This window comes from Musa acuminata, chromosome BXJ3-4 (genome assembly GCF_036884655.1).
Source record: "Musa acuminata AAA Group cultivar baxijiao chromosome BXJ3-4, Cavendish_Baxijiao_AAA, whole genome shotgun sequence".
Classification (NCBI taxonomy): domain Eukaryota; kingdom Viridiplantae; phylum Streptophyta; class Magnoliopsida; order Zingiberales; family Musaceae; genus Musa; species Musa acuminata.
Genome location: NC_088352.1, coordinates 37,957,026 through 37,978,344, shown reverse-complemented (window position 1 = coordinate 37,978,344; position 21,319 = coordinate 37,957,026). Strand labels below are relative to the sequence as shown.

Here is a 21,319-nt window from a genome sequence, read left to right as displayed (position 1 = left end):
ACATGCTCCAGCCAAGTATTGTCATTCTCTCTTTCTTTTCCAATTTCTTCTGTGTTTGGGGTTTGTGCAAGAAAGAGGAAATGTTTGTCTATGTCAGTTGACAACCTTAATTTAGAATACAGCAGTCTCAATCTTGGAGTTCATAACACTAAGATAGTTTGGAATACAGTGGAACAGTGACAAGCGACGTCGGTTTGAGATGTTTACGGAGCAACACTGGATCTTTCATCGTCATCTTTAGATTCAAGGGTACGTGAACAAGAACATGTTTATGGGTTAAGCAGACGGTGCAGACAGAGGTGTGAAAAAAATAATAGAAGATAAAAATAATTATTAAAAAAGTTTTATTGAAGAAGAGAAAAGCTTTATTGAAAAAATAAAAATGCTCGAGAGATTTTCTCGTATAATTGAGAAAATCTAGATAGGTGGAGGTGGCCCGGACTCTGATCTAGGAGGATTATGCATAGGTGACGAAGGAACCGGTTGATCTCTCGAACTTGCATGGATGAGCGGCTGCCGAGGTGTGGCCTCCAGGAGCTTCCTCCCCATCGCAGGAACACCATGATCCATTGTCGCAGGGATGCAAAGCACACTTGCCATCCCCAGCAGCACCGCAACTGCAACGAGGACAATACCACCAAACCTTCTCATTCTAAATCACCTCTCTCTCTCTCTCTCTCTCTCTCTCTCTCTCTCTCTCTTCTATTTGGATCAGCACAACTCGCCCTTGATCTTTGAGGACTTATATATATATATATAGAGAGAGAGGGAGAGGAAGTCAGGGTTCATTTGATGGTAACGTGGAGAAGAATGCATTTGACTGGGCAATTAAATTGAAACTCAAATCAAAATTAACTATGTAATTTTCTTGTGGGTGTGGATGAAGCACACGCTTGGACTAAGGAAGTAGGTGCAGACAATTCCAAGTTTGAAGGAGTAAGCTTTCTCTTAGGATCATTCCTGTGGTGATGAGGACTGGTCGACTCCTACACAGACTATTAAGAAGACAACAGTGGACTTGCTTTTTACGAGTCCACGCTTTCCCACTGCATACTGGAAAATATGATTTGCTTTCTTTTTCATTTGTATTTTTCAGTTTTTGTTTCGAGGAAAAAGGATATTTAAAATGAGATGCAGTTTTGTAAAAGAAATTTCAGTGCTTTCATCAGATTTTCCACACACTCTATTATGTGAAACTATGCCAATATAAAAAGATATTTAAAACATAAATAATAATTTGATTGGTTGATTGTATCTCTCGATCATCATTTCTACTTAATATGAGAAATGATGGCATGATCGACACGGTACCAAGGCATGCCTTGATGTAATTTTTGCATGGTTCGATACATCCTAAATAAGAGGGATTCAAAATTTTCGATCATCCATGTTTGACTCTGAATTCTAATACGATAAGTAAAATATGTATTAACGCTAAGATGATGTTGTCCTCGGACACCCTTTAATGGTTTGTGAGATCCAACTCGCAGTTACATAATTAGATGTTTTAAGTACTCAAATTCCGATCTGTAGATTAGCTAAAGATTTCTTCACGATGATTGTTTTGAAATCCTTTTATTGCGATAGTCAATAATTGCAGGTCATGTTCTCGCTGACCCTAAAAAGCAGAGACAAAAGTCGAAGACGACCATGGCAGCCGAGCAACAGGCAATTCTAGTCCCTACATTTGAGCTTCCATTTAGCAACAGCCTCAGCGTGCCGTAGGGGGGAGGAAGTGTGAACAAGGAGGAATACGCCTGGTGCGAGCTTGGTGGTGGCGGAGGCTGATGACGCGTATGGCGAAGGCTTAGAAGCGGAGGTGACGATAACGATGACGATGGGCGTCAGAGATCGCGACCAGTCAACCGACTTCGTACTTGTTGACCTCGGACTCTTTCTTCGGGATCCTCAGTCCTCGGTCAACAGTCAACACCGCTTGAACCGTCGGATCTCAGTTCTACAACTTAATCGATCAAATTAAAGGTCCACGTAGGAATGAGTAATGACCTCAACCACATAATGTTAATTTCGAGCCTTAGTTACGCATGTAGTTGAGCTTGGGTGGAGGCAACCAAGGGTTTGCTCACGAAGGCGACTAATGTCGGAGGTACAGGTAGTTAAGGCTCGTTTTGTTTAGGCAAAAACAGAGGCACAGGTAGTTAAGGCTCAATTAGTTAGTGATAGATGTTAACGAAGTATACCATGGTTGATGAGTGGTTTGGTTCACGGGTCGATGTCGGGAGCCTTCTGTTGGTTGAGTTGGACTCCGAGGTCAATCGGGCCCTCGTGACGGGGTATTGATCCGTATTCCTTAGTGTACCGATCCGGGTGCCGTGTATGCTGAGCTGCGTCTCTCCGTCTCCGGGGTGGTTGGCAGCTCGTCTTCGTGAGGTGGTGCGCCCTCGGGAAGGTGTGCTGGTTGGCGTTAATCGGGATCCGGGCCGATTGACGGTTCTCCTTCGTGCGTTGAGTGGTGATTCCCAGGTTGAGATGCTCGTCGCTCGCGGGTGATTGTCCGCCTGCAAAAATGACCCTCGTCGAGTGATCCCCGACTGTGGCTCCTCCGCCAAGTAAGTCAGTGCGGGGTTTTATACTATTGCACGGGGGTCGATAGCGCGTGGTCGTTGACCCTGGAAGGGCGGGACAAGACTTCTGACCGACCGTCATGTCCGGGACGTGAGGAGCAGTGTCAGACGGCACCACCCGAGCTCTCGGGACGGGACAAGTGGAACAACTTTTTGGTACGATTTTGATTTGGTGTGTAGCGTCAGCGGTGACGTGTCTGGGCTTCCAAAACACGTCGTATCAATAGAGATGATGAGAGATAAACTCATCATTTATGAAAAAAAAAAACTGTTAAATTGTTTTATAAAAAAATATATTATTTTAATTTGAGTTTTTTTTTTTACTAAGACGTTTAAAAATCGTAGATATAAATGTCTCGTAAATAATAGCTATTAAAGAACAAGAAAACGTTTGCCTAGCCGCATTTCCCCGTTCATCGCTCTGTTCTTTCGCCTCTTCGATGCCAGCTGATGCATTCGGATCCGTCGGAATCCTTAAACAACATCGACGACGAGTTCAAGAACTTCAGGTAAATACTCTAATTAGTTTATTATTTTTATCTTTGTTTCTTTAGATTGCAAAAAAGAATATGTTAGGGTTTCCTGATGAACGCCGCACTGCGAAGAATGGAATATGTAGATTCCTTCGTAGACAACGTGATCAGAGGTACAGCAAATCAACTATTTTTTCCTTTTTGTGGGCAGTGTCTTTTCTGAGATTTCGACCATCGATCCTGAATTTTTACTTGCATATGTGTATCATCATTTTGTTTAGTATATATGAGTTTACGAGATAACTTAAACATTAGTCTGTGAAGAGGAGTCTACAAGTAATTGAAAGCTCTCATTCTATTCCTAACCTTTCTCTTTCACTTTAGTTAATGACAGTGCATGAAAGCTTTGGAAGGCTGCAATTGCAAAAAGGCAAAATCTCATTCCCCGCTTACCTACAATTGAATTTAACATGTGTTTTATTTCGTTTTATACATCTTAATTAGAATTTGAGAAAGAAGGCTGTGGCTTTCTTACCAGAACAAGAAGATATTAGACAACCATGAATTAGGATATGCTTTTTAGCGAAATCGTTTAATTGGATGATTTCTTTGACGAGAATGTTTGTTTGGATTTGATTGGTATATCTTCTTTATCACACAAAGCAGGGGCGTATATACCTTGAATTCTGCAAAAAAGTTGATAACTTGTTTCACTTGGAGCAAAAAAACTTGATGCAACTAAGATAGCATATTATGGTGAATAGTGTCTTTTATGACATCAATTTTTAGTTCATATATTTTTTTTTACTTGGATTAATGTTATTTTCTTTGGTGTTGTCAATCCAATTCTTAAGTTCCATATATGCATACATGTAATTATTATTTTAAGTCCAAGTTTAACTAGATAAGTTATCAAGGAATATTCATACAAATTCAAACTTCATGGTTGATGACAATGAGCATTTTCAAGAGAATGCTTTCAAATTGACTTCTATATATTTTAATTATAGATTTATCAACTGCTAAATTAGATTAACTTTGTCTTGATTTTATTATATTGTTAAGATGGATTATATAGGAAAAAAACACCACAGTCGTTTACTCATTTAACACTGAAGAGCAGCTCTTCAGATACAAGCAAATAATTAAAGATGTTTATTAGTTAGTTTTTGGTTGCTATTGCTAGAATTACGGAGATGGCACTTATGAATTTAAGATATAAAAATATATATATATAATTCAATTAAAGAAGGATGATGGAAGCTGTGAAGTTATTTATTACTTTGATCTAGTATTAATAGGAAGTATTTATTGATTGATGTATCCAATAACATTTTGTAGATAACGTTTGAATACTATCATATTTCAAACATGATTGAGTGGATATTATAATCAATTTATTTAAAATAAAAAAAACTCGAAAAATGATTTAAAAGATATGATGGATAACTGTGACAAGACGTAGATATATAATGCTTCAAATTCATCTCAATAAAAAAAACCGGTATCATTATGTGTATATAAATATTTATTATTGTATACAATTTTTTAAATTAATTTTATGAAGTTTATGTATTCAAAATTTAAGTAAGAGGGATAAAATCAATAAATAAAAACAAAAAAAATCCTAAACTTTAGGAAGAACATTTATGGAAAGATACAAATAACTATGATATTTTTTTGATCTAATTTATTAGAAATTGAAGATTGGTTAATCTCACTTATTTTTAGCTTTCTAATAAACAGATAGTATCATCTGTAAATATAAAATACATTAAAATTTATTAAAGTTTTCTTTACCTTACCATGAATTTGTGTGGGATACTTTTTTGCTTTCATATATTGATTTTATTTTTCTTAGCAAATTTTCAGAAAGTAAGCTTTGAGTACCATAAAATTCATTATAACAGCATAAAAATAAATACTTAGACATACATAAATGTTATTAAAATATTTGATGAGAATAAATTCAAGAATAATATATATATGTCCCTTTTTATATTTACAATAAATAATAAGACTGGTCCATTGATCTTTACTAATTCTATCAAGAATATTACTCAAGTGATATGACATGAACTTTGAACTATCATAATTTCTAGCCTTTATATCATTTTTCTAGTTTTTTCATTTTTAATTGATTGATTGTAAGATCCATCTTATCATGTTTAGAATATAAGAATCATCGAACTTAATCTACAAAAGGTATTTAAATATTAATTGATAAATAAGTACTATTAGTTTAATATTATATGATGACTAGATCAAAGAAATAAATACGTTTGATTTTGATCATCTCTTTTTTTAATGAGTCAATCATTTGTTTTCATGTCCTAAAATTTATAAATGTGATCTCAACATTTTTTACAATTGTACCTAAGAACCAGTGATTTAAAAAGCGCTAGGTGTCAAAATGCGCTAAGGTCCAAAAACGCCCGAGGCGCTAGGCGCTCGCCCAAGCGAAGCGAGACGCTAAAATATAAAAATATATAATATAATTAATAAAAATAATTATTTAAAATTTTAAATAAAAATATGCTATTAAATTAAGAAAATCTAAGATACAAAATCATAATGTCACATTAACAAAAAGTTTCAAAATTAACAGTATTAACAGTGTTAAAATCAATAATTTCAAATAAATAAAATTTTTAAATAAATAAAAATTAACAGTATTAAAATCTAACAATAATTTAAATAAATAAAAATTAACAGTATTCAAATCAAAATAATATATTATTAATCTAATAAATACAAATACTATTATTAGTATACTGTTAACAATATACAGAAGAAGAAGAAGAAGGAAGAGGAGTGTAAAGGGGTGCTGACTGAGAAAAGAGGAAGCGGCAGCGGTAACGGCAACGGCGAGTGACGATAGAGGCAGCGGCGAGCAGCGGCAACGGGAGCGGCGAGCAACGGGAGCGGTGAGCGGTGAGCAACGACAACGACAGCGGTAGCGAGCAGCGACAGCGGCGAGCAGCGGGAGCGGGAGCGGCAACGAACAAGGTTAGGGTTGGGCAGCGGGAGCGGCAACGAACAAGGTTAGGGTTGGGCAGCGACAGCTAATATCGGTAGTTCGGTCGCCTGGTTTAACCCAGGCGCTCGCCCGAAGCGCTCAGCGCCTGGGCTCGAGCGAGCGCCCAGGCGGCGCCTCTTTGAAGCGCGTCGCCTAGAAGTGAAGCGAGGCTCTCAAGTGAGGCGAGGCACCGCCTGGAAGTGAAGCGAGGCGCTCGAGCCTCGCCTCACCTCGCCCGAGTGCCTAAGCGAGCGCCCAAACGCCTATTGAAATCACTGCCAAGAACTCACCTAAGAACCTTTCTTTAGGTCTTATAGATCATTTACTTATGCCTAATAGGACTACAATGTGTTCTCTAGTGATAAACTTCATACATTAGTTAGATAAGTATAATATCTTTATGCAAATAATATATTATAAAATTATGACAAAGTTTGAAATATAATATAATAATTGATAAATATATATATAGTCATTTTTAAAGCATTCCTTGGGAATATTGATTCTCATCGATGGTTGAACTTGAATCTGTTTGAGTATTTTCTTGTCTTCTGTTGTGAAGTCTGGGTGTTAGCCAAGCACAAGTACAAACATCTTTCTTATCAACTGAAAGTGTTAAATGTGAATGCAAGTTATGCACTAAAGTGGTAAACATCAAGATATGGTTCTTTATGATCATTGTCCATGAGACATGTATGCAAAGTATATTTTGCTAGAGTGATATCATGAATTCATGTTGGATGCACAGTTTTCTTTTGTTGGCTTTAGTGTATTTATAATACAATTAGTTGTACTTGTCTGAGGTGCATCTAATAATACGTCTGTTGGAGTTATTCTACTGATTTCCATTTCGAGACCATCACATAGGTACGGGAAAGTTGCATGTGTGCCAGAAGGCAGTAGATCAATGCTTATGAATCCAGGTGAGAGTTTCACTATACAATACATTTTGTAGGTAAAGAACATGGTTTTTTGGTATTAATTGGATCCATTTGATTTGTTGATTGCTTCAAACTTTGTGTGCGTGACCTTTGTTGACAGGTACGATAATATTAAATCCACTGCTCACAATGTGTTTTTACTCAGTAGCAAAGGGTGACTATAACTATGTATTCCAAGAACACAGCAACACCATGATACATCTTTCAGAAAAAGTTTTAAAGATTTGTGTACTTTGCTGCAAGATGACAGATTAGCTGAAACAAAATGGCTTAGAGAACTCACAACTGTTAGCAGCAGGGGAAGAAGTGTTAAGTGGATTGGACTTAAGATGCACAGTTCTCAATCTTTTGTTAGGGTAAACAAGATTTATACCCAAAGAAAGATTTCTAGCTGTACTCTTAGAGAGGATGGGAAGCACACACCCAAAGGATAAGAAGCTTTTGAATGGAAATAAGAATGTCATCCAAAGCGATCTCTAGATCAACCTTTATTGTACTGCCCGAGTCAATATGGTATGGGTGATACGCATTGGTCTAACTGGCAATTAAGATGTGGATCGTTCGAGTCCTTGTCGGCATGCTCTAACATATTGTGTCGGTATATCGGTATATATTGGTATGTATCGATTCGATAAATCTTGGAGATGGGTCTAGCCCATGAAATGATGAACCTTGATTGAGATTTTATGATTTTGTTATTGTTGTCAAATAATATCTTTGTTCGTTGTCCACCTACTTAGTTTTGAATTCATGATTCAATCCATCAAATTGACCTGGCTCAACCATCTTGACTTAACCTCGGGCCAAGCTATCGGATCAGGTCCGAATCAGCAGCCCAATCTATTTGTAGGCCTTACAGCATTGATTCTTCGTCCATCTCCTTAGATCCAATATGCTGAAAGGCACATGCAAGAGCATCAAGAACAACTATACATGCGAATGCTGCACCCAACTAAGATGGATTGGGCAATCAAGTGTTATTGGAATGCGCATTCAGTGGGAGGGCAGAAGAAGAAGCTGACTTTTCCTCAAGCTGGACCAGAATCTAACTGGGAAAGACATGGCCATACAACAAAGACATGTAGTAGTACTGTGGCATCTGCTTGTCCCAAAAGCCATTCTTTCCAATGCCAAAGTGCGACAACAAAGTCAAAAAAGGTGATTTTGAATGCTCTGGAGCTTTAGGCGCATCTGATACGAACGCACTCAATCAAGAATTACTGTCATATGTCATCATCCAGGAGAGAGAGAGAGAGAGAATTATATGGTGCTAATTTAACCGAACCGTTGGTATGGGATATCATTGGCACTACAGACACACGTCAATGCTACGATACGTGGAGCACTACAGACATCTTGTTAAACACCACAAACTTAGTCTGAAGCTAAACCACAGAGATCATCATGTGTGTGTCTCACAAAGAGAGAGAGAGAGAGAGTAATTTGGGGCACGTAATTCTCCGCAAAAGCAGCGCTGGTGACTTCTATAATTTGGTTGCTTAGACCGAATCCATACATGCCGAGCCTCTAGATAAAGACCAGGAAAACAAGAAACACAACAAAAGCAGTGTGTCAAAGGAGAGAAGCATTGAAAGCAGCCGTGATCTACGTTCTCCTTCAAGGTAACCAAACCATTGCAAGCCGAGGCTCTTCTCCATGTTCACTAGGCTTCCTGTCATGAACGCAGGGTGTGTGCAGAAGATAGATCGGAGGACCGAAGAGAAGGTGGTGGACACGCAGCTTGTTCAGGTCTGCCCATGTTTTCACCTTTCCATTGTTTGTTCTTCTGCATCTCTGATTGTTAGATGTGATTGATTCTCCAATGAATTCTTGCTAATTTTTTGCTGCCTTTGTTTCTCCACATTTCTGCCATGCAAAAAACATTCTCTAGTTTACATGTCTCTTCATCTGTAATGGTGTCATCATCCTCATGCCTCCTCGTCCAAACAGTGCTTGTTGTTTCCTCTTAAATGCGTGTAGATGAATCTATCTCCATAAGTTTGTATGAGATCTACGCTTTGTGTTTGATCTCTGCTCGTCTGAAGCCAAACGATTCCGTGTAGGAATTAATTTCTATTCAATATATACCCTTATTTCTCTTTTTGCCTCTTTCTACTGTGGAGCTGTCTGACTTTCGAACTGCTGCTTCTCTCTGGTTGACTTTTATCAAACAGGTCTGATGGCCAGAGACAATAATGGGTCTCCCAAGATCCATCAGCTGGATTCGAACAGATGGAGCGTCACCTACGTCTTGGTCGTCGTTGGTCTCTGCATCACGTTCTACATCCTCGGAGCTTGGCAGAACACCACTCCGCCCACCCTCGACCCCACCTCCAACCTGGCCACCAATGCCGGATGCGACTGTCCCTGTCTGCGCCCCGGTGGCTCGTCATCCACCAATGCGGTTCTCGATTTCGACGCTCACCACGAGTCGAACCTCAACGTGACGCCGGCGACGAACGACAAGTTTCCGCCTTGTGACCTAAACTTCAGCGAGTACACGCCTTGCCACGATCGAACCAGGGGAAGGAGGTTCGAGAGGGCGATGCTGGTGTACCGGGAGCGGCACTGCCCCGGCAACGACGAGCTCATCCGGTGTCTCATCCCTGCTCCGCCCAAGTACAAGACGCCATTCAAGTGGCCGCAGAGCAGAGACTACGCCTGGTACGACAACATCCCGCACAAGGAGCTCAGCATCGAGAAGGCTGTGCAGAACTGGATCCAGGTGGACGGCGACCGGTTCAGGTTCCCCGGCGGCGGCACCATGTTCCCACGCGGTGCCGACGCTTACATCGACGACATAAATGCGCTCATCTCCCTGACCGACGGCAGCATCAGGACCGCCATCGACACGGGTTGCGGAGTAAGCCCCCCCCACACCTTCTTCCTCCTCCTCGTTCTGTACCGATCTCTCCGATCACTGAGACGTGTCGTCCTTCTTTGTTTCCGTCTCGGAGGTCGCCAGTTGGGGTGCATATCTTTTGAGGAGGGACATCGTGACGATGTCGTTCGCCCCGAGAGACACACATGAAGCGCAGGTGCAGTTCGCTCTGGAGCGCGGAGTTCCGGCCATGATCGGAGTTATGGCCACGCAGAGGCTGCCGTATCCCGCTCGAGCTTTCGACATGGCTCACTGTTCCCGGTGTCTGATTCCTTGGCACGCTTTCGGTAAGTCGTCACGGAACCTAATCGACATTCCAACGAACAACAGTTCATGTGCAACGACCTTGGATTCTGAACCGGAGAAAATGTTTGTCTCAGATGGTCTGTATCTGATCGAGGTGGATCGAGTTCTAAGACCAGGAGGGTTCTGGATTCTGTCCGGTCCTCCAATCCACTGGAAGAAGTACTATCAAGGCTGGGAAAGAACTCAAGAAGACCTCAAGAACGAGCAGGACTCGATCGAGGAAGTCGCGAAGCGGCTGTGCTGGAAGAAATATATCGAGAAGGAGGATCTCGCGATCTGGCAGAAGCCATTCAACCACATGGAATGCATCGAAAGCCGAAAGATCTACGAGACGACGCCCCAGATTTGCAAGAAGGACAACGCCGATGCTGGCTGGTAGGAATCGAACTCACTGCACCACACCACGTGAGCTCCACACCCCAACCGTGCCGACGATACCCTTTTGCAGGTACAAGAAGATGGAGGCCTGCATAACCCCATTGCCGGAGGTGAGCAGCCCAGATGAAGTCGCAGGCGAGGTGCTCGAGAAATGGCCCGAGAGGGCATTCGCCGTCCCGCCGAGAATAAGCAGGGGCACAATCCCCGGGCTGGACTCCAGGAAATTCGAAGAAGACAACGCGATGTGGAAGGAGCGGGTGACACACTACAAGAAGATCATCCTGCCGTTGCCCAAAGGGCGGTACCGGAATGTGATGGACATGAACGCCAACTTGGGTGGATTCGCGGCGGCTCTGGTGAAGTATCCCGTGTGGGTGATGAACGTGGTGCCTGCAAGCTCCAACCAAGACACCCTCGGCGTCATCTACGAGCGGGGATTCATCGGAACGTATCAGGACTGGTGTGAGGCCTTCTCCACTTATCCTCGGACGTACGACCTCATCCACGCCGACGGTGTCTTCAGCATCTATCAGGACAGGTAAAGAGGGCCGTGTCGTCGTGCAGCCCATCTTCTCGAAGGAAGAAACCCATTAGAGGCTGATTTGGGAGGTGGTGTGCAGGTGTGACATTACCTACATCCTCCTGGAGATGGACAGGATACTGAGGCCGGAGGGGACGGTGATCGTTCGCGACACGGTGGAGGTGCTCACCAAGGTGCAGGCGATCACAGATGGGATGAGATGGAACAACCAGATCATCGACCATGAAAGCGGACCTTTCAACCCGGAGAAGATACTGGTGGCGGTCAAGACTTACTGGACTGCTGACCCCTCCACGCAGCAGTAGCTGCCGAGAGATCTTTCCTTTGTCGCTCTGTTTTTTTTTTGTATGCTCTAATTTGTATTTTAGGTTGTGCGCTCTTTGGACTGCATCTCAATTTTGCTCACCGGAGACTCTTTGAGATGGTCGGTGTTAGGTAGAGAAGAAGTGCAGGGTTATGCAAGTCACAATCAGAATGGTTGTGTAAACTATATTCCTACTGAATGTTGGAGTTGCCATTATAGAACAACCAGTGTGGGTGTGGATTCTGCTTTAATTATAAGATTTGATATATTTTTTTATATTGATTGTCGGTAATTTATTCATTTTTTATTCAGACTTTGAGACCAATATTAATGATGTTTATGATATAATAATTAAAAATAATAATATATTATGTTTTAAAAATTTAAAATTCTTGTAAAATATTTTTTTTCATAAATAGTTATTTTGCTTACGGACTCTACCTCCACCATCGCATCCTCTTCCCAAACCTATTGCCATCTTCACTCGTACGTAGTGGATGACAATAACGATCTCGTATAATCTTCCCTTGTGCATAAGGAATATGAGTCATTGAACCCTGCTCTACTCATAAGGGACGTTGCCCTGTCCCCTCCGTTGCATGAGGTCGACAAGGACCATCGTCATCGCAACCCCTCCCTCATGCAAGAGCGAGGCGGGTCCGACAAGGCCTGTGAAGGTGGCACAGGACAAAGGCAACACCGAATTCGATGAAGATAAGAGTAAATTAATCTTTTCATGCAACAATAGATAATTTATGAGAATCTTTCAAAGTTGAAACATTTTATAAAAATTTCTCAAAGGAAAAGGTTTTTTCAATAATTCACCCAAGATGGAACAAATTTGTATTTATGAAATACTAACTACAAAGAATGGATTTATTAGTCACAGTAATAAACATGGCAAGTTGAAATTAAGATATTGAAACTACGTTACAAGAAATGTACCATACTAACTAACTAGTTAGTACAGAGAAATCCACATAATTGTCAAGCATTGTTGCTTAAGGTGAAGTCGTGAAACGACTAAATGCATACCAAAATAATCTGTCAAACCTTAAAAAAAATTCATTCGACCAGGCTCAGAGAAAATAATACAATCTTAATTATTGATGGTATGACGGGTCTATGGATCGATGAATTTGCTTCATCGAGTTCTTTAGCCGATTCATAGATGAACCCATATAAGCACATTTGCAATTGATTATGACAAAATCGTTTTGTACAACACATTTTCTACAAAATTAGAAAAAGAACACAACAAAAAAGATCAACCAAAAAAACATGCAAAATTCCATATAGGATGAATGACATGAACAAAAACAATTAAGATGAATTGTGATTTTGAGTTCAATTGTCGTATCTTGTTTTGGAGCTGCGTATCGTCACACCATGCAAAAATTTGGTGTAACCAAGAAAACTGAGCTTTCCATCTGCATGTCGTATCCAGTCACGCACCATAGAATAGGCCGCTGGGGCAAGGTTCATTTCCTGCAAAGGTATGTAACATGATCTGTAACACAAAAGATAACCCTCTTGCAAAAAATCATGATGTCAATACCTGTGCAAGTTCCACGACAGAGATAACTCGATTGCCTTCTTCCTCAAAGTATCGAAAAGCTGTAGTTGCCATCTGTTCCCATTCTTCCAAAGCCTCAAGCTGATAAGGGCTGATTGTGGCAGCACAAAACTCTTCGAAGTCCATCCTTCTATACGAGAGTGGCTCCAACTGATTTGTCAATAACAAGTTCGCTCACATGAACATGAAAGTAGAAACGAGAACTTTTTCTTGTTACAAATCAGAAATCAAAGTTGCATAATGAGAGTGGGAAACTGGGCCATAATATTCATGTTAAGAAAAAATAAAAAGAGGACAGTAAAGTTTTATAGAACAACACTGCTACAAAATCTCACATTCACTACAGAATTCAAGATTTGTTCTAAACAAATATTAAAGATCCAAAGCAAATTATCATCTGACCTTATGTCTGTTAACTTAAAGATAATTTAGTTTCTACAAGAGATTTTTTTTCACGGGATATGAATTCTCAAAGGGTGACATTTTTAAGTGTGCATCCTCTACATGCATGAACCATATTCTGGATTTGATGGAAGACAGTAGATGCGTTTATAAAAAAAAAGGCTGAAAAGGTATGAAGTTCTGCAAATGCTAATCCTGAAAATATTTATTTGATGCAATTTTCAAACAAATAAAGTGAGTTTACCCTATCTATAGTAAGGCCAGTATGTACAGCTGTTCTGTACACCAATAAAATAATCTCGTGACATGTTACAACAAGGCATCAAGATTACCTTTATCAACGAAGAAGTTTCATTTAAATTTGAGGATCAATGACAGAAATTCATATGGAATGTAAAATGACAACATAAGTAGTATTTACATGTAAGCCTCTGGCAAGAACATCTTAACTGAAGACAGAGGAGAGCAAATGTCTTACTGCATTCAAGATATCAGGAATCCTGGATTCCTTCATAGCATCAGTTGAATTGCGCCAGAGAGCCTGCATCAATTGATGACAGAATTAAAAGCCTAGAACAAATTTGCATGGTCTTAGGTGCAACCCCTGTCAGTCTCAGAGATTGGCAAGGGTTTTGTGGCATGTCTAGGAAAAGTGGGCGGACCACATGTCTCTATATAGGTTGGTCAATATCGTGTGTGTACATTTCAGACACCATTGTCCTGCTGAATTTAAAACCTTATAAATTTTTTATTAAAATTCCAATCATCTTTACAACTTCAAACAATCTACCCTAAAATTGGCAGTGTGCAACCATAGAAAGGTATTTAATTCATCAATCCCAGAAAACAGATGGCTATATCTTCTTATGCATATAAATATCAAAATTACTATTCACACTACAACCCCCACTACTCCATCCCATGTCAGTGCAAAACAACTTTTGTTACTCATCCCCCACTAAATCTACATACAGTTAGCAGATTTATAGGATAAAATGAATCAAAGAACTAACCTTTTTAAGATGTTCAAGAGAAATGTAACCATCATTATTTGGATCCAATAAATTGAATTGACATCTTATATACATGAGCTCATCGTCGGTTAGAGCCTTCGACAGTGCCTGTAAAGGAGGGAAAAGGTTAAAATGAATATTCACCAACGGTTCACATAGCATCTTTCTTCAATTTCAAACCAACTTGGATATATCAGACAAATAAAACCAAATAGCAGATATCCATTAAAAGTTAGCAAAAAGGTCGGTTAGAAAATATCATCAAGATATTCATTCATATTGTCGCATCCCAGAAGAACTTATTTAACAAAACCAGCAACAATGTCCATAGGTTTAACTAGCAGAAAAGGGAATTATAGTTATAAAGATTCATAAATAGCTACAATATGACATTGATTTCACTCTGTCATCAAGCAATTGGGCGTCCCATGAACACTATATAACTAAAGGCCATTAGGAAAGAATATAATCTAGCCAGTATGCTGGAGACCTCAATTGTAGCACTTCAGCCAAAATCCTTCTGGTGCTTATTACCAACAGAACTTCAAAATTACCCATTGGCTATTTTGACAAGGCAGAAACAGTTCAGGGAAATATTCACAGTAGAGTAAATTGTGAAACAAACACATACTCTGTAGGTATGATCCAACTGATTGAACCAAGCACAACATACAGAGCCAAAAGATTTATTAAGGAATGAGGATTATGGTCACCAATAAATTGTAGAAGTAATAAAATATATACAAATTAAACCACTTAGGATACAAACATCAGAACATAATAAAATAGTTCTCGGCTTCAGTAAAGTGTGCAGCATGGAGACAAACATACAACAGAACCAACACGGCAGATCTTTCAAAACTGGGACATGGCACTCCTTGGTTACAATTTTATATATGTATAGAAAGTATATATTGTTGTAATTTATATATTAACATACATAACACACAATTTAGAAATATCACATACATGAAGAAATTATTCATAAGAAAATCCTTTCTGAACCATCCAATAATATTTATTCTGTTTTCCAGGAATTAAGGAAATTATGCTATTCCACAAGTCCATAAGATATACATACAGCCTATATCCTATATAATTAGAGGTCTTGTGTAGATAATGTAAGATATGATAAGTCGACATAGATATGAGCACAAAGTATATCACAAGAATTAAGTACTCCAAAACATTTTGAGGTGCCAATGCTTCAGAGCATGTAATGCATCCATAGAAGCATGAAATAGTTACAGGAAACCTAACAACTCCGACTAGCACAACCTTACATGTAAAACTTGGGTTGACAAATAAAAGTTTATTTTACATTTTACAAAGAAAAACTAGAAAGAAAATTAACATGAATTGTGAAAACAATGCAGACATGTTTACTACCTCTGAAAGCAGATGGAAAAAGGAATCCATTGCAAGTTCTATTTTAACAGTATATTCCTTGCCAAAAATAACCTTTCAACTTGCCAATCTTTGGTGTCCACTTTCAGTAAGAAAAAACATCTTTGAACAAATGTAGATTTTGCTGTATTCCATTAGCATATGCATTTGAGAAGTGGTAATAGAAAAGGAAAATATCATCATCAAACATAGTGTTATACTAGTGCTACTTAAGATATGCATGTTAGTTGCTAAAAAATATAGAATCTCATATTTTCACATATGATGTATCATAATTCTCACGTATGTTGTAAAGAAAAAAGATAAAAAAAGAATGTGAAATGCCAACAGAAAAAAGATCAATTCTATCCAGATTATGAATTTGAACCTAGAATGAGAGAGAACCTTTAGCGCAGCACGTTTGAATGGAGTGATGCGAAGGTAGGCCTTGACTGACTTATAGACTAGTATATCCAGAGGGACCTGCCACTGCTCACCTCGAAACCAAGGGTGAGCTGCCACAGAAATGCTTATTAGAATCGAGTAGACAAGGATTTGACCATCCATCTTGCAAAAGGAAAATAGTGAAATAACTTCCATTATTTAATAGTTTTGATAAGAATTTACAAATTTTAGGAGGTAAGTTAGATGTCATTATAAATTTAAACCTAGAAATTTTGAACTGATTGGTCAAACAAACAAAGGAACAGGACATGGAGCAAACTACATACTTAAAGCTTTTGCAGCAGACACTCTTTTCCTATAATCCTTATTCAGAAGCCTTCTTACGAACTCTTTGGCTTCTGCAGATACTGCAGACCATGGTGAATCATCAAAATTAGGATCAGCTCTCAGGACAGCACGGAAAATTCCTGATTCTGTCCGTGCCCAGAAGGGTCTACTACCACATAATAATATATATGTTATAACACCAATGCTCCACATGTCTGCTTCTGTGCTGTATGATCTATGTAGAACTTCAGGGGCAACATAGTATGCACTGCCAACAATATCATTTAACCTTTCATCTGCAAATGAAACCACAAAATCAACCCCATTGCAAGATATATGAAGTCATAATGAAGATCATAGGTCCACACTTTAAGACAGAACAACAATTTAATTTTTAATTACATACGATGTGCAGGGTTTATGTTGTTCTTGATTTAATGCATGTGGCTGCTTGTATATGAAGTATATGCCATGTGACGAACATTTGAAAATTTTTATTGAGTTCTGAGATCCTGATATGAAGAAAAAATAGCTCATACAAAAATAATAATAAATTGTTTTCAACAAATACATGTCTCAGAACAACAATGCACAACTTTAGAATGGAGAATATATTTATTACAAGATAACTTTAAAATAGCATAGCCTTTCCCATCAGTATCATGCCACCTAAAGATCACACTGAAACACTAGAAGGCTACAAAACATTTTTAGCATTAATGTCGCAACAATGATACAAATGTGGCACTAAGTGCTAAAAAGAAAATTACACAGCATAGAGACTTGTCAAAAGGAAGTATCAGTTCAAAATCCTGAGCAAGAGAAAAACTTATACTATTCAACCAGTAAATACCAGGTCGGATAAAATCAGAAAGACCAAAATCGATGATCTTCATGGGAGCATTTTCATCCCTTGTAGTGAATAGAAAATTCTGCAAAAATCAGATGAAATTTGTTATCAGCTAAGATAACATGTGAAATTAGAAAAACACACTCTAAAAATTCACTTTCAGACAGCAGTAAGTACATGATTCAGAAATAGACCATGAAGCAGACCTCTGGCTTTAAGTCACGATGAACAATGCCTTGAAGATGACAGAAGGCAATTACACTCAACATTTGCATGACAATAATTTTAGCATCTTTCTCTGCGTACTTTCCACCTCTGCAGCAAATCACAGGATGTATCTTTTTCATGAGCATTTAAATGTTACAGAAGCAAATCGCATTCAGATAAAACATAAATTACCTGGATAAAATTCTATCTAATAACTCTCCACCTTCACATAATCTGATCAAAAGACAATGATCAGAATGAGAAGAAATTATCTTCGAATTAATCTCCAGTCATATGTAATTACAGAACAAAGCATATCCAAATAGTTTCCAACCATTGTGTACTAAATAATTTTAGTTAAGCACGTTGAACCCCCAAATCTCAATATGCAAGCATTTAGCTAACACAAGGTTGTGCATGTTAGTTAATACATGTATTAACTAAATCAAAATACAGAAACAGCATACTAAAAGTAAGTGAATAGGACACGTACTCCATAACTATGTAGATATTAAGATCATCCTCATATGCTTCATAAAATTTGACCAGATTTGCATGCCCAGATAAAGATTTCAAGATCTTTACTTCCCTACGAACATCTTCAATCGATATTGCTGTCGTCATCTGTCAAAGATGTTGGATAAGTAAATGAATTACCACACAAGAAATTTGGCGAAACCCTTATTGAGTCTTTAAAAAAATTACCAAAATTGGCAAGAGAAGCATTGACCTCCAAATGAGAAGGTTTAGCAATATGACAGTAATAAGAAGCATATAGATATTATTTTCAACAATGCACATGAGGAGGTCTTATTAGAATTCTATTCTATTCCTTTAGTGATTCTGGTCCCATGTTAATATATTTTGATGCAAAACTAATAGGAGAGAAGCTTATCTATATAAGAAAATAACAAGAAAGATTGAGCTAATTGTACCAAGTTTGGATCCAAGAAGAGAAACCAAACAGCAAAAGAACAATGATGAGTATGACAAAATGAAAATAGATTAATAAATAAGAGGCACCTAAGACATTGAGGAAGTACCTCAGGGGCCTTAGGGGGGGGGGGGGGGGGGGCCTCCGGGGGTTGGTGGGAGGGGGAGGAAGAGAGAGAGAGAGAGAGGAAGCTAGAGATTGCTGGAATTCTTGTCACTATTCAGTTTCTATTCTAGCCAAATATATTTCTAACTGATTTTCAATTAATACCTTAAGTTCACTATTAGAAATTATAAAAAAGAATCAAAATAGAACAGAGAGAGCATAATAATCAGCCATTAAGTAGTTATCACATAACTTTGTAGCCCTCCTTAAGTGCGGATATTCTAAGAATCTAGGAGTCCTCAACCAAAATCAGGATCGCATAGCTATCTAAAATTAGTCAACTCTAGCAAAATAAATTCCGAACTGATTGACCGATTATATTCAGCAATAGAAAATCATAAAAAAGAATCAAAAAAATAACCACATATCTAAGTCATTTTGCTGGTAGTAGTATAATAATACAACTTTGAGCATATTATTGATTAAGTTTCTTAGAGATCTCAGCTCCATAATGGTGAAGATGTAAAACATTATTTTGCTTATAATATCAAATCACAGTAGCAAATAATCTGGTAAATGTGGAAAAACTGAAAATGTCTTTTGGGGTGCACTATGGTTAATAACAAATGTTTACCTTTTTCCATTGCTTGGGTTCTAGTAAAAAACATTAATGCCATAGAATTCAAGAGCACACAACACACAATATTAACAACATTCACAGGACATATCATTCATAGTAGTTTTACTTTTACTATATCAGAGCAAAGTGCAAATACAAAGTCACTGTACTCCCTAGCAATCTGGCATAACCATTCAAAAGATATAAAGATTTCATTGATTAGTCTGGATCATCATCATAGATATTATGTACATAAATTAATAAAAAAAATTCAACTGCTATCAAGTGCATTAGATTTAATGTATAACTGCATTCTCTATGTAGACAACTACAGAATCATGCAATATCAAAATTCAAAATATGCAGGAGTCGACAAAGTAGGATAAGCACTCATTCAGAACCTCTGATGTCTTCTCATAGTCAACAAACAGAAACAATAATGGCGTCACAGTAGAGAAGATAATACATCCTTTCTAAATTAATTATGAAGTCGTGCACGCTTATCATCATAGCAAAAAATCACCGGAGTAAGAATGCAAAATACACACACGTCATCTCAATAAACAAAGATTGTAGCAATGTGGACTCCATAAGTTCTTGAAAACAAGATCCAGAATCAACAACAAAAAGATAATTGATAAGGATCAGAATGCAATAAAGGTTGTGAATGATCGCAAAAGAAACAGAAGTCTTTAGGACATTACCGAGTATTAAAGTGATCATACAAAATATGGAAAGTGATGGAGGCAAAACGCCCCACTTGACATACCACCGCACCTTAGCTTTGGAGATGATCTTGACGGCCACGAGCTGACCCTTGAGCTCCCCCTTCTTCGCGATCGCCAAGCATGTATGGCCGAAATGCCCCTTCCCCACCTCCTTCCCGACCTCGTACTTGGCCCTAAAGTTCTTCTCGTACCCGAAGCTCTTATCCAGCAGCCGCTCCCCTTCAGCCTGCCCCACAACGACGCCGCCGCCGCCGCCGCCTCCACCGCCGCCGTCCTCGGGGATGGGTCCCTCGCTGGGCTTGGGACGGCCGAAGCGCTTGGCGAGGGACGCCTTGATGTGCTTCGCCGGCGACGGGGGGCGGCGAAAGAACCTCCGGGGCGTCGAACTCACCGGAGACGATGCGACCCCGGGGGGTAGCGGGCTGCCGGCGGCGCTCCGGGGGTAAGGACTGGGCCAGGAGCCGGCGGATGAGGAGTATCCTGCAGGTGTGACGGTGCCCCTGGCGGGGGTCATCCCGGAGGTGGCGGCGGCTGCGGCAGGGGCGGAAGCGGTTGGAGGTGATTGGGGGCGGCGGTGGTCGTCTCCGCCGTCGGCATCGGCGTCCATGGCGACTGCGATGTTCTTGGCGGAGCACTGACCCATGTCGTCGTTCCCGACTGCCTCCTCCTCCTTTGCGTTGGGCTTCTATTCTTCTTTCCTTTTAAATCGAATCAAGATCGAGACAATGCATCCAAAAAGAAGAGGGAGAATATGTATATATAATCAACGGTGGAAATTAAAATGGAATAAGAAGATCGACGAAACGGACGGTCAGAAGAAATCAGAAAGAGGGAGAAGACGACACGCCAAGATTCGTACTTGATATGATGAATGATTGCTTCTCTTGCGCACAATTTCTACCAAAAAGACAAACACAAAGCGAAAAATAACATCAAATGATTTCATTGACAGAAGTCTTTTGTAGCTGTTGTTTTGTTGTGTGCTTTAAAAATGTGGATAAAAGAAGAAATACAATAAATGGCAAGAGATTGAAAGTTTAGGAAAGGAATTACTGCATTTCTTTTAATTTTTGAAGGCCAGACATGATGTTGCTTGCATTTTTTGATGTCAAGTGCAATAATGGAATGATGATGATGTTGCATCAGAAATATGATCCACTTGGATTTCCATATGGCCTCTTGTGAGAACAACTTAGATGCCACATCAATGTCATATGATGTGCAACCACACAAAATACCATCTTCTTACATGTTTCCAATTCTAATACTTTTTTTTTTCTTTTCCCATCCAAATAAAAGAAATTATTCAGCATTTTGCACATGATATACATAGCATGTT

At 39.2% G+C, this 21,319-nt stretch overlaps 2 protein-coding genes across 7 annotated transcripts; one reads left to right on the top strand and one right to left on the bottom strand.

The window, feature by feature from the left end:
* Positions 1 to 5,781: 5,781 nt before the first annotated feature.
* On the top strand, positions 5,782 to 11,704 carry LOC103975756 (probable methyltransferase PMT17). Of its 3 annotated transcripts, none has more exons than XM_018828736.2 (7): positions 5,782 to 7,000; positions 7,269 to 8,767; positions 9,193 to 9,881; positions 9,976 to 10,186; positions 10,280 to 10,580; positions 10,654 to 11,121; positions 11,204 to 11,704. In XM_018828736.2, exons 3-7 carry the CDS (start codon positions 9,198 to 9,200, stop codon positions 11,427 to 11,429), a joined length of 1,890 nt encoding a protein of 629 aa, XP_018684281.1. In that variant the 5' UTR covers positions 5,782 to 7,000; positions 7,269 to 8,767; positions 9,193 to 9,197; the 3' UTR covers positions 11,430 to 11,704. The 3 variants fall into 3 exon arrangements, with proteins under 3 accessions (XP_018684281.1, XP_018684219.1, XP_065001994.1); XM_018828674.2 differs by having other exon boundaries at positions 7,119 to 8,767; XM_065145922.1 differs by having other exon boundaries at positions 5,782 to 8,640; positions 8,706 to 8,767.
* Positions 11,705 to 12,596: 892 nt separating this feature from the next.
* Positions 12,597 to 20,690, bottom strand: LOC135581768 (CDPK-related kinase 3-like). Of its 4 annotated transcripts, none has more exons than XM_065147079.1 (11): positions 20,030 to 20,690; positions 18,088 to 18,218; positions 17,787 to 17,828; positions 17,594 to 17,702; positions 17,391 to 17,469; positions 16,537 to 16,833; positions 16,211 to 16,320; positions 14,420 to 14,527; positions 13,885 to 13,947; positions 12,987 to 13,154; positions 12,597 to 12,938 (listed from the first exon to the last, which is right to left on the bottom strand). In XM_065147079.1, exons 1-11 carry the CDS (start codon positions 20,621 to 20,623, stop codon positions 12,876 to 12,878), a joined length of 1,764 nt encoding a protein of 587 aa, XP_065003151.1. In that variant the 5' UTR covers positions 20,624 to 20,690; the 3' UTR covers positions 12,597 to 12,875. The 4 variants fall into 4 exon arrangements, with proteins under 4 accessions (XP_065003151.1, XP_065003150.1, XP_065003153.1 ...); XM_065147078.1 differs by having other exon boundaries at positions 12,597 to 12,916; XM_065147081.1 differs by having other exon boundaries at positions 12,597 to 12,916; positions 20,022 to 20,162.
* Positions 20,691 to 21,319: the final 629 nt, after the last annotated feature.

Bases quoted from the DNA above. Each gene is read 5' to 3' on its own strand.
- LOC103975756 (XM_018828736.2), top strand. From the start codon at position 9,198: ATGGCCAGAGACAATAATGGGTCTCCCAAGATCCATCAGCTGGATTCG. The intron at 9,882-9,975 runs GTAAGCCCCCCC...TCCGTCTCGGAG, and splicing joins CCATCGACACGGGTTGCGGA to GTCGCCAGTTGGGGTGCATA. The intron at 11,122-11,203 runs GTAAAGAGGGCC...GGTGGTGTGCAG, and splicing joins TTCAGCATCTATCAGGACAG to GTGTGACATTACCTACATCC.
- LOC135581768 (XM_065147078.1), bottom strand. From the start codon at position 20,623: ATGGGTCAGTGCTCCGCCAAGAACATCGCAGTCGCCATGGACGCCGAT. The intron at 17,703-17,786 runs GTAATTTATGTT...GATTTGCTGCAG, and splicing joins TTAGATAGAATTTTATCCAG to AGGTGGAAAGTACGCAGAGA. The intron at 12,917-12,986 runs GTATTGACATCA...ATACCTTTGCAG, and splicing joins CTGTCGTGGAACTTGCACAG to GAAATGAACCTTGCCCCAGC.